At 46.7% G+C, this 12,751-nt stretch overlaps 1 protein-coding gene across 1 annotated transcript; it reads left to right on the top strand.

Annotated features, from left to right (window-relative positions):
* Positions 1–1,397: 1,397 nt before the first annotated feature.
* COPRS (coordinator of PRMT5 and differentiation stimulator) lies at positions 1,398–7,930 on the top strand. Its single transcript, XM_033089149.1, has 4 exons — positions 1,398–1,618; positions 3,979–4,045; positions 6,774–6,992; positions 7,509–7,930. Exons 1-4 carry the CDS (start codon positions 1,520–1,522, stop codon positions 7,676–7,678), a joined length of 555 nt encoding a protein of 184 aa, XP_032945040.1. The 5' UTR covers positions 1,398–1,519; the 3' UTR covers positions 7,679–7,930.
* The last annotated feature ends 4,821 nt before the right edge of the window (positions 7,931–12,751 follow it).

Genomic DNA, 12,751 nt, shown 5'->3' with positions numbered 1-12,751 from the left:
CAGAGGGCGCAGCCCACCATCCCATGTAGGAATTGAACCGGCAACCTTGGTGTTATGAGCACTGTGCTCTAACCACTGAACAAACCATCCATCCCATTATTTGATTTAAAATAAAAATAATTTCCTCTTTTCCCTCTCCTTTAAGTCCCAGGAAGTTTAACATGCTAAACCCTTACATGGCATTTTTATTTTAGGAAAGAGATACATGTTGCATACAAGAGGAGAGGGAAGGATGGTGGTTGGCTTCTTATAGCAAGGCTATGAAGGTGGGTCCCCTGGGTCCCATCTGTATCTGGTTCTCACTGTTGCAGGTTATGAAAAGGCATCTAGCTAGTTCACCTAGAGCTGTACTGTTAGTATGGTAGTTTCTAGTTATGTATGGCCATTTAAACTTACTAAAATTAGCTTGATTTTTCATTTATACTGGCCACATGTTTACCATATTGGACAGCACAGAAAAATAGAACTTTTATTCCCGCCATCACAGAAGATTCTGTTGGACATTGTTGACCTAGATAGGTCCAATTAGATTTGGTGAAACTGACTCATGGGTCAGAACAGCACACATCAATTGATCACATTCTCTTCTCTGTAGGAAAGTCTATACGTTGTGAAAAAGAAAACACATGTATTGTTACACTAAAATTTTTCAAATGCGTTATGCAGTTTACAAAATATACATTCTTGGAAGGAGATGAAGGACTAGGTAGGCTCTCTAATCTCCCATAGATTGTCATAAGGTGGCCTGGTGAGCAAAGGACTCCCAGCTTCCTCCAGCTTTTCTGCTACTTAAATGTGAAGGTGAGCACGTTCAGGAAGTGTGGGGAAAGGCAGTGAAGGCAGTCTCTGCCTGTCTTCTGCCACCTCCACAAAGGAGCTTTTTTCAGGTCGGACCACCGCGAGACTCGGAACGCCTAGGGTTATTAATGACTGCCATAACATACAGTGTCCAGCACATTGTAGAAATTTTGTTCCTATGTCCTGGTTTCTAATGGATTCACTAAGAACTATCGTTAACTTAAGGGGGAGAATCACTGGGCTACTGAGTTGTCTCATTCATCTGTGGGTGAGTTATAGTCCAATTCCAGCCTGAGTTCTAGGGAAGTTTGTGAGATCAAGAGTGAAATGTGGTTGGTGAGCTACAATTGCACTAAAAGTTTTGAGAGCTGAGCTTTATACACTATCATGTAGACTCGGGTAACAGGAATTGGAGGTTTTTAAGCTGCGAAGGGATAACACTTGACATTCCAGACCAAGCTAGTCCCGCCTTGCCTGCACTAGCTGGTGCTACAAAAATCAGATTTTGGACCAGTAGGTGGGCTTTCGCTGTCGGGCGCGCCCCGCCCCTCTTGCGGCGCCCCGCCCCCGGCTTCCTCGTGACCCCCCTAGTCCCGCCCCCCCCTCGTGCAGGAGCACCCCCCCGGCTGATTGGCCCCTCTGTGGCGTATCCTCGGGCTGGCAGCCAGGCGGGCGCGTCACGTGGCCGATCAGCGTCCAGGGCACCGAGCAGCGGCCGGGCATGGACCCTCAGACCGCCGGGGCCCAGGCGTTGGGGACCGCGGAGTTGCCTCGGGGTCCGCCGTTGCCGTACGCGCGGAAGGCGTTCCCCAGCTCAGGGGTGAGCGCCGCGCTGGGGCCCGGCGCAGCCACCACCTGCGGCCGGGTCGGGAAGCTGCAGGCGCCGCGGAGCCGGGGAAGCGCCTCGGGCCCGCTTGGGGCCGCCCCGTGAACGCAGAGCGCCGTTTGGGCGCGTGCTCTAGCTGGAAACCGCTGGGCCGAGGGGCCGCGGGGTGTGGGGATGCGGGGCGGGGCACCTCGAAGGCGTGGGTGGACGCGCCGGCCGGGGAAGGAAGGCTGCGGGTCCCCGGGGTCGCCTCTGCGTACTTGCCAAATGGGAGGTGATGCTGATGACCGAGAGCTGGGGGCCTGGACAGGGGCCAGGGGAGGGCGCGCGAGGAGAGCGACTTTCCCTGAAGGACCTGTGTCTACTGGTGAGGATGTTCAGCTGACCCTGAGCACCCGATGATGTCTCATGCGCGCTCCTTTTCTAGTTAATGAAACCCAAAGGCCGGGTTTGACGCAGGTTTTCCAGAAACTTGTTTTCATTTGCGCTCCAGAAGGCTCCTGGTTTTTTAAAGACCATTGTTACAGTCACCACCTGCCCTTATTTTCAGTCAGTAATCTGTTAGATGGTGAGCTCGTCGAGGGTAGGAACCTTCTGTTCACTGCTGTTGACAGGGCACCTAGCGTAGTGCCTGGCACGGTAGACATGCTTTTTGGCTGGAGGAATGGCGTGCTTGTTGAAGCACCAAAGATACTACCTAACCAAAGTAAGAAGGAAAAAATGGAGTGATAGACTTACAAAGAAAGTTACTTTGGCGTGCAGATAGGATGAGCCTCGTTTTGTCAGGGCATAGCAGAAAAGTATGTGCACTACCTCTCCAAGGTGAGAGGGTGGTGGTGCTTGCAGAGGCCCGGAGATGTGGGAGTGCATGGCAAATGCTTGGGGACTTGGGCCTCAGAGCTTGGAGAGAGAAAGATGCTCAACAGGTTGATGATGGCTTGTGAGGGGGATGTGTGAATGCCATGGCTAATTCTGTACTCCTGCAGTGGAGCTGAAGGTTTTTGAGGCGAGCAGTGATTAACACTGGAAGGCTGGGCAGGGTGGGAGAGTGGGGAGACAGTTAGAGGTCTCAGGCAGTGGTCAAAGTGAGAGGTCCTGCAGTAGTGACCAGCGCTTGTCACTGACTACAGGAGGTGGAATCGACACTTTAAATGCAGGTATGACTTGGGGGCAGCCTGTTAGCTCAGTCGGTTAGAGTGCGATGCTCTTAACAACAAGGTTGCTGGTTCGATCCCCACCTGGGCCACTGTGAGCTGCACCCTCCACAACTAGATTGAAACAACTACTTGACTTGGAGCTGATGGGTCCTGGAAAAACACCCTTACATAAATAAAAGTTAGAAAAAAAAATCCAGGTATGACTAAACCATAAGCTAACTGGGGCCGGTGCCAAGTGCAGTATAGATGTAGCAACAAAGAAGGTGGATTTAAATTCAATGGTGCTAATGTTTTCATAAATGTTATCTCATCATAAGCCCCCTGCAAGGTCAAAACAGTCATTCTCAATTTCCAGAGAGGGAAACCCAGACACAGTGGTTGAAGTTCAAGGTCACACCCTGAATGAATGGCAGAGCTGGAATTGAAATCAGGTCTTTTCATGCAGGCTGTGGACATTCCTTGTTCCGTTTAGGAAGAGGTCTTACAGGTGATAGGATTTCAGGAACTTTTGAGTGATGAGAGCAGGGAAGCATATGGTTCGCTGTGGGGGAAGAAGATTTCCCTCATCGTCGCAGAGGAACTAAACCTCTGTTCCTCCCAGTGTATCAGCCAGGAGACAGAATTGGACAGAAAGAGCTGTTAGCTAGCTAAGAAGTTGTTAAGTAACTGACAAGTTAAAAAGTGAACATGGAGTAGGAACGGGCAAGAAACAGCTACCAACCCTAAGGAACCAAGGGATGAGGTTGGAATGGTTCAAATTTACATGCTTAGAGGAGCGGCTTTGGGGAGCTGAAATTCCACTCTCTGAGGAGAGGGCGCTGTCCAAGCTCTGAGCCTGGAGGAGGGGTCCTGAGAGCCTGGGCGTCAGACCTCTGAAGAGAGGGCTGGATGATGAGGCTGGCCCTGCAAGCTTTGGCAAACTGTAAGCTGGGTTCAGCAGCCGCTATGGGAAGACGCGCCAGCTGCCAGGGTGAAGTGTCGCTGGGGTAATGCCTGCAGGAACAGGAGGGAGCCAAGGCCCTTCTCCCGCTAGCTTCGCTGACTTCATAGGACAAAGCACAAATACGGGTTGCAGGGTCCCAGCCCCACTCAAATAGGGGGAGTATGGAAGGGTGGGGTTGCGTCTGAGAACCTAGAGCTTAATACTGGACTACCCCAGACATCCAAGTCCTGGGTAATTGTTTTTTCTTCCCGCAGGTTCGCTTTGCCCCAGACGACCACTCCGGTCAGGACAGCGAGATTGAGAAGGCCCCAGATGGACTAGGCAAGTAGATGGCAGAGACTGGGGTGGATGCCGGAAGAGACTGAGGGAGCGACAGGGACAGTTCCTATGTGTCTTGTCACCTTCTCTTCTAGCGAGTCCTCCTCTTCGCTGCCGCATTGCCTTTTCTGCCTAGGGTTTCAACAGTGCCCTTGTTTGGAAGCCCTACTGGAGCATCCCTAAGGGAAGTCCTGACCTTAGGTCCAAACCCGTCCTGTCTATGGAGAAAGACAGCTTAGGACAGCGGGAAGAATATAAGCTTTGGAGCCAGGCAAAATTGTTTTCACTGTCAGCTCCACGTCAAAGTCCTGGGCTCGAATCTTGTGGTCTTAGATGAATCACTTAATCCTTTCTTTAAAATGGGGATAATCATATTACCTCTCAGAGGTAATTGGTGAGAAGGATTTGGTGAGAGGATTTGGTGAGAGGATTTTGTTCTGAGGATTTGGTGAGAAGATGTAGAACTGTAATTGCCACTAGCTACTGGTGCTATTTAAATTTAAGTTAATTACAATAAAATGAAATGAAACAATTCAGATCCTGTTGCAGTAGCCATACGTCAAATGCTCGGCAGTTACACATGGCTAATGCTAGCCTGCCAGACAGCAGAGATGATAGAAAGTTCTGTTGGGTAGTACTGGCCTAGAGAAAGCACCAAGCACGTAAGTATAGTCATGACAACTAACACTTACTGAGTACTCACTCTGTGCCAGGCACAATTCTAAGTGTTTATTTTCCTTTTTTTTTTTTTTTAAAAAAAACAAACAAACTCAACAATACTGCCTCCATTTTACAGATGTGGAAACTAAGGCACTGAGTAAATTTCAAAAAAATTTGTGGTAAAAGACACATACAATTTGCCACTTAATGATTTTAAAGCATACAGTTCAGTGGCATTTAGCACAGTTACAATTGTGCTGTATAACCACCACCACTTTTATTTAGTTCCAGAACATTTTCATCACCCCAAAAGGAACCCTTGTGCCCTGTAAGTAGTCACACTCCATTCCCCACTTCCTTGTGGCCCTGGTGACCACTACTCTGCTTTCTGTCTCTATGGGTTTACCTATGCTGGACAGGCAAATGTGAGTTGCATATAAATGGAATCATACGCCATGTGGCCTTCTGTGTCTGGCTTCTTTCACTCAGTATATTTTCAAGGTTCGTTCATGTAGCATGTATCAATGCAGGCATACCCTGCAGATATTGTGGGTTCGGTTCCAGGCCACCATAATAAAGCAAGTATCCCAATAAAGCAAGTCATAACCTTTTTGCTGATGGAGGGTCTTGCCTTCAGTTTGCAAAAGAAAACCCCACAACATCTGTGAAGTGCAATAAAACGAAGCATGCCTATACTTCATTCCTTTTTTATGGCTGAATAATTCTGTCATGTATATATCACATTTTGCTTATTACCCATTCATCGGTTCATCGGCATTTGGGTGGTTTTCATCTTTTGGTGATTGTGAATAGTGCTGCTGTGAACATTTTTGTACAAGTTTTGTTTGAACACCTGTTTCCAATTCTTTTGGGTATACATTTAGGAGTGGGTTGTGGGGTAATTCTGTGTTCAAGCTATTGAGGAATCGGTCAAGTACATTTCAGCTCCGTCACACATGTAGTAATTGGCAGAAGTGGGATTTGGACTCAGGCAGTTTGGCTCCAGAGCCCCTGCCCTGAACTATTTCTTTATTGCTTATAGCTGTCATCAAACCGTGTTAAGAGCATGGCTGTTTTTAGGCTGATTCATTTCCCAACTCTGACCTGGCATCACCGTAGCACTTTGTGGGGACAGAATCCCAGAGAGCAGTTTCCAGGCTTTCGACCTCTTGTGGAAAGGTGCTGGCTCGGGTAGTAGATGGCCATCAGCTGTTACCGGTTAGCCATTAGCCACAAATATAACTGCTATGGCTATGCCAGCAAGTGGGGTTGGTTGGTTGGCAGAGAAGCAGACTGCGGATTGTGGATAGCAAGTGGGGTTAGCAAGTGCGGATGGTGGATTGTGTGGCTCCTGCTTCCTGTGTCTCACCCGGCCGCCAGCGAGAATATAGTGGTATGACTCCCCTATCTATGGCTCTGTTGGTATGCCTTTTTGGCCTCACCATATCCTGCATTCTTGTGTGGGGAGCGGGACCAGAGTCCCTGCATGATATACGTATATGCTTGGAGGTCCATTGTCCTTCCCACACTTGTCTTCCGTTATTTTGAGACCCTTTTGAAAATGTACCTTCCAGCCCTTCCAGATTTCAGGAGGAGCAGCCATGGTGGCTATCCAATCTGACTAGATGGGTTCTGATCTTCTCCCTGTTTTTCTCCCACTCCCCCCCTTGTCCTGTGCTCACCTGTAACATGCTCTTTGAGGATGAAAGGAGGAACAGAAGAGCAAAAATTCAATTCACCTGTATTATGAAAGTTTCTCATTTGCCTCAATGACATATAAATGACCTGAAAATGTAAACTGTGCCTGGCTCCCTGTGTGAATTACATGACGGGGTAATTAATGGTCTTTTTCAAGGCAAAACGTCTTATTGCAAATAATCGATCAACCCTACTTCTAAAAGTGTCAATGAAACTTTATTTTTTGAAGTGCTCAGGTAGCTAAAGAAGTCTGGTACACTTGTGTTACTGCTGGCCTCTTAGGAAGTCTGCCCAACATTTTCCAAGCACACAAGTAGGCCCTCTCTGGTTTGTCGGTTGTTTTAAGACCTTCTTCCTTCTGTCGATTTCTTAGCCAGTGAAGCGCGGAGCGTCCCTAATGATAGTCCTGCTGATGGTGAGGGCACCCGTCCTGAAGAAGGCGGCTTTGCTGTGGATGGCGATTCTGAGGGGGAACCCAATGCCTGGGAGCTGTCAGAAGGGGTGTCCGGCTGTCCGCCCAAGGAACAGGCTGATGATCTCTTTCATGAGGATTGGGACTTGGAATTGAAAACAGATCAAGGGAATCCGTATGGTAGGTATGGAATTTCTGGGTCCCAGGCCAAGGTTCGAGACTCTCCTCCCAGATTACCCCTAAAGGCAGACACTTTGGAAGAGGGACCCACAGCTGTGAGTCTCGCCTGATACCTGTTAGAGATCTGTGATGTCTGTGACAGCTTCTCTTTCAGATTGAGAAAAAAGAAAAAAGAAAAAAAAAACATGGAAATTTTGCATTTGACTCCGTAATGTATCAGTTTTAACACTGGCATAGTGTTACTCTCTCCAAATATCTCTGTGTAAATTGAGAAGCTGCAGACAGAAGTGCTCTGTTATCCAGCTGCTTCCTTTGCACTGAGAACGTTTGGCTGAGCAGCACAGATATGGGTTGCCTCGGAAAACATGCTTGCAATTCTTCAGGAAAGGAGGACTCAGTGTCCTGTGTGTGTGTGTGTTTTTAAACAAAGTGCAGTGTCTGTCCCCGAGACATTTGTTGGCTATTTGTTTTCACCTTCCCTCCTTCCATTAATCTGTCTTTTGAAACTGCCTGCAGATGCTGACGACATCCAGGGCTGCATTTCTCAAGAGGTGAAACCTCGGGTGTACTGCACCCCACAAGGAGATATGATCTATGACCCCAGTTGGCACCATCCACCTCCACTGATACCCCACTATTCCAAGATGGTCTTTGAAACGGGACAGTTTGATGATGCTGAAGACTGAGTGCAGCTTTTTTTTGCCTGGCAGGTGGGTGGGCCTCCAGATCAAGGTCGCTGTTCCTTTCTGTGAGGTGAGATGTCATATCTGAGGAAACATTCCCAGTGATCCCCGGGTCGGGCACACAGACTGATGTTAAATAAGGTCCCGCTGTCCCCTAATTGTGTTGTTGTTTTTAATGAGCTCCTTCTTGGACATGTGAATGTTTGGGTCTGTGTCAGGAGGAGGACTTGAATGCTCTTTATAAATAAAGGTAGAAAAAAATCAATGTGCTTTGGTCTACTTCCCCGCCCCCCATTTAATTAGATACTTCTGAGCAAAGCCTGACTCCTTCATTCAGAGTCCCTGACTTAACATTTTTAAGGACTGGAGTACTAGAGATTTAAACTACCCTGCGAAAGGAAACACTTTTGCAGTTCTGCTTCTGTAGATCTGGCACTAGTAGCCATGGATTGAAATCCAAGAGCCATTGGTGACTTTGTGGCTGATGTCTCTTCCTGTTGATGGACAATTGACGATGTACGTAGTGAACGTACGTACTTTCTGTAGGCCGGAAAACTAAAGGGCAGATTAATTAAACCAGCAATTGTCTAACCCTCAATTGGCGTGAAAGGATTTTAAAACTATTTTCCATTTAATGTTTTAATCGTTACAATTACTTATATGAAGTCACCGTTTTTTGTGTTTTTTTTTTTTTTTAATTTACCTCATTATAGAGATGAGGAAAATAAGACTCCAAATGTTGACCTCTCCAAGATCACAGAGCCAGGAAATGGCAGAACTGGATCCTAAACCCACACGTGCCTCTGAATTCTCTCTTGGTTGGCCCCACCTGTGTGATAGCCCAGAGGTGGGTTCTAGGGGCTCTGCCTGGGCAGGTTTGTGACGCATCAAACTAAGTCACCCTGACCTTTTCGGTAGGCCGAGGGATTGCTTCTTACCTTCCTGCCTCCTTCTGGAAGCTGGAATCAAGAAGAAGTTTCAGATCCGAAATCTGAGTCAATTCCATAGCAGTCAAGTGAACATTTAATCCTTGAAACTGTTTTTCCAGACGCCCTACAAAGTGTGTGAACAAGGAAGGCAGTGGCTTTGGTTGTGCGGGACCTCATGGCCAGGCTGTCCTGGGGAAAGGGAACGTTCCTTTCACTGTCCTTGCTGAAGGGACAGCTGTAGACCATCTATCACCACCCTGCTCTTTCTCTCCTCCTCCTACCGCCATAGCTGACAAGACTGGCATGAAAATGAGTATGTCTGGTGTGATAAGGTGAACTTGAGAAACTGAGCCAAGAAATGTTGGGGGCTTGAGGAGGATGGCTCATGTGTGTAAGCTGAAACTGAGGAAAAGCAAGAGTCACAAGGTGGGGAGAGTCTGTATGTGTCCTGAGCTTACGTAGCAGGACAGGATGTTCACAAGATGTTGCTACTGTGACCCTCGGAGCCTTTGTGAATCTGGGACTCTGCTTTTTAGAAGTTCATCGTTCCGGTTTTGCCTGGTTATTTCCAGCCAAGTAGGTGGGAGGGAAATAGGGTCTGCTGGAGCAAGGACATAGAAAACTATTTTCTTAGAGTTAAAAATAAAGACATTAGAACATTGGGTATGTCAGGATAACAAGAAAAGGGGGGGGTTTAGCCAATTGTTCTGATTTAGGTATTATTCTGGTGCCCCTCATAGGATGGATCAAGCACAGAGAAAGATGTAGAAGGAGAACTCCCCGCCCCGTGAACATTGGTTATCTCAAAGGGGTGAGCTGGGAGTAAGGAAAAAGGTAATGCAGTGGAAAAATACTCATGGTATAATAAGTGAGAAAATAGACTGGAAAATAGACTCTGATCATATTGCAAATATGAAAGAATTACAGATGCAAGTGATAAGGAGTAATATAAACAAATGGAAACAAATTGATGAAATGGTGGAGGTGTAGGCCATTTTGCTTCTATATATTTTTGTTATTTTAATAATAGATTTTGCAATTAGGTATTTAAAATAAAGACACGATGTTATTCAGAGACAGAGTTGCCTCCTCTGCCGAGTCTTCCCTGCTCTCCGACAAGATAAGTGACAAGGTCACAACATTTGCATCACTCTGCTGCAATCACGGACTTCCTGGTCTGCCTCCCTCCTGAGGGTGAGAACTCTGAGCAGCGCAGGGCCCCATCTCACTCCTCAGCAGCCCTGTTGCACAGCGTGGATGGAGCCCAGCATGAAATTGTACAGTAAATATTGGCGCAAATTCAATTCGGTAATGGTGTAGTATTTGCCTTGGCTGTATTTGGGGTTGACTGATAACATCCCAGGCTGGTGATGAAAGAATAAGGCATTTGAAGAACCTTTAAAAAGTCTTTGTGCTGAACCAGGTTAGTATTTAGTTAGGATTGCTTTTCTATTAACTGTTTTTTAAAAACAATGTATAGGAACAGAACAGAGAGAAATGCATAGAAACAGTGAACTTTGCAACCGTGCTTTAATCTAAAGTCTTCAACCAATGACCAAGTACATTTTGTTCTCTAAAAACTAGAGTGTGTGTATGACAAATGAATTTGTCATACAGATAATTTATTTGATAAACAATACATCATGGTTATTTTTTTAAAAAAATTGAATGAAAAGGAACTATCACAGTGATTCCTAACCAGTGTCCTATAATGAAGAATTCAATTTTAGGTACTCAACAGAATGAAGTAACAAAAGCAAAATCCTTCTGTATATCCAAATCTCTGAATGCCTAGCTGGGAAGTATTAATGTCAGAATAGGGAGAGAACACGGATATTGCTTGTTTGGGCTTTGTACTATGTGCAGGAATCCTCTCAGCCCACTTCCAGTCACAGGGAGCTCACAGCCTCAAAAAGGACCCATCCATAGCTGGCTAGTGCTATTGGTTAGAACATTCTCCCTTGTATTAAATTGAAATCTATCCATCTGGTCCTGGTCCGCTCTGTGATCCTGACATTCTTTTCAAATGTAGGACATTAGCCATCTATCCTCTCCTGGCTTATTGTTTTCTAGACTCAACAGTCACCAGACATATATGTGTCTGGAATCAGAAAGGGAGAGGAGGAGGAAGAGGAGGGAGGAGGGAAAAGGACGGTTTCGGGAATTTTTGAGATTTTGGTAGGACTTGCAAAATTGAGAGAGGTTGAGATTGTTCACTGAGGGCATGTAAAGTGAGAAGAGGACCGAGGACAGAAACTTGGGGAGCATTAGCAATCAAAGGATAGATGGAAGGGTCAGATCCCAAGGGCAGGCTGTGGCAGTGGAGGACGACAACCAGGAGAGGGATCTAAGAAGAGAGTTTTAAGGAAGAAGGAGTGGCCATCATTGATAGAAGCCAAGTCAAATGGTAGCTAAGAAAGGTATTTTTGGATGTGGGAGTGAGAAAGGGATCACATGGGCCAGGTGCAGGGATAAGGGACATGGGCATTGCAGGCGAACACCGTGTTAGGGATGTGCGTGGCCTCCTGAGCTGCTGCCTTTGGCGCTACTTGTTTCTCTTGACGGGGTGGGCAGTGGTGGCTTCTGGCCAGCTTCCCCGACTGTGTGAGCCAGGCTTGGAAGTAGCAGTGATGGGAGAAAAAAGGAGGGAATGGAGGAAAAGATGTGGACAGAGGCTGCTGGAGAAATACAGGTACTAAGGAAGGAACAAAAGAGAAACTTACTCTGACATTACTTTCGACTAATATCATTTACCAAGAAAGAAATCACAACTGACCACCGCAAAAATCTTGTGTGACCGAAAGGAGAGTAAAAATGTGTTTATCAAGGGTGGCTGGATGACATTTGAGATACGCACTGGTTTCTCTCATGCCCTCTCTCCGAGAGAACAGGCAGTTGGTCCTCTGCTCTTTGTCTTAGTGGGATGCCTAAGGGTCAAAGGAAAGGTTAAAAACAGCCAAGAAATATTTCTAGCTTTTGTTTCACAAAAAGAGATTTTTTTGGGGGAGTGGGGATAAGGAGGCAAGGGGATTTTGAACCAACAGATTATGTTTCTTGAAGAAATAGGGCAAGAATTTTCCCCAGGCCCCCTCAAAAAAAAAAATTGAAATCTTTGTTTTGTGAGAAGATAAATTCGGAGACGTGAGAGATCGGGGTGTGCTAAGAGCAGATGGAATGTGAGCCCTGCTTCCTGGTTTATCCCTGGGAAGTCAAGTCCTCAGAGAGTGATAGATGTTGGTGCTTCTAGGTAGTCAAGACCATCTTGTGAAAGATGCCCTTGCCTGAGCCTGCAGAAAACCTGATGGACTCAGAGGGATCATGGCACAGGGCGGACTTTTGGAAGACGGACATTGGATGACCTGATGCCCACCCCCCACTTGTTTTGGTGCTGCATGAGGAAGTGAGGAGAACCCCAGAAGTCCCGGAAGGAAGCTCAGGGTCAGAAATTGGGATGGTCAGGGAAAATGACACTTGTTTCTTGAACCCCCAAGATACAAGAGATGGGAAGTTAACAGAATCCTGGATGAGAACAAGTTACTGCTGGAGGCTGGGGGCCAGACATCATCAGCTAGGTAAAGGTGATGTACTTAAAGTATTATCATGGGTTGATTAATATCAGAGTGCTGACTATGTTTTCTTTGTTTTTATTTTCTATCTGGATGAAACACTTGCAATTTTTGTACTGTGGCTGAACAAGCAGAATCGTGCCATTCACAATTTGTCTAGGTAATTTTGTGTATTTTCGATGGTTCCAGAGTGTTTCTGTCTGTTATACCTTTCTTCCCTTTGGGAAATTCTGGGAGAAATGAGCCCTTTTACCCCACCCCTAAATGAGTTTGATGCTGTGTTTACAGTGGGGACTGGTTTGGTCATCCTGAGACCCTAGGAGGATATGGTAGGTGATGCTTCCCCAAGTTTTGCTCTCAGGTGCCTGAGTGGCTGGTGGGTTCACTGTAGAGGCTGGAAAAACCACTCTTTATGCCCAGAAGCAACTGGCTGGACTCAGCAAAGCTCTGCTGCCCTGAGGAAATCTGAGCCTGTATTCCAGGGAGACGGAAGCACACTCATTGGCTAATAAATGTCTTGGCAACTGCACTGCCCTTGGTGTTCCGGAGTTTGCTTTCTTGGGCCCAACTTTCACAGGATG

This window comes from Rhinolophus ferrumequinum, chromosome 21, assembly GCF_004115265.2.
Source record: "Rhinolophus ferrumequinum isolate MPI-CBG mRhiFer1 chromosome 21, mRhiFer1_v1.p, whole genome shotgun sequence".
NCBI lineage: Eukaryota > Metazoa > Chordata > Mammalia > Chiroptera > Rhinolophidae > Rhinolophus > Rhinolophus ferrumequinum.
This window is presented reverse-complemented; position numbering and strand designations above follow the sequence as displayed.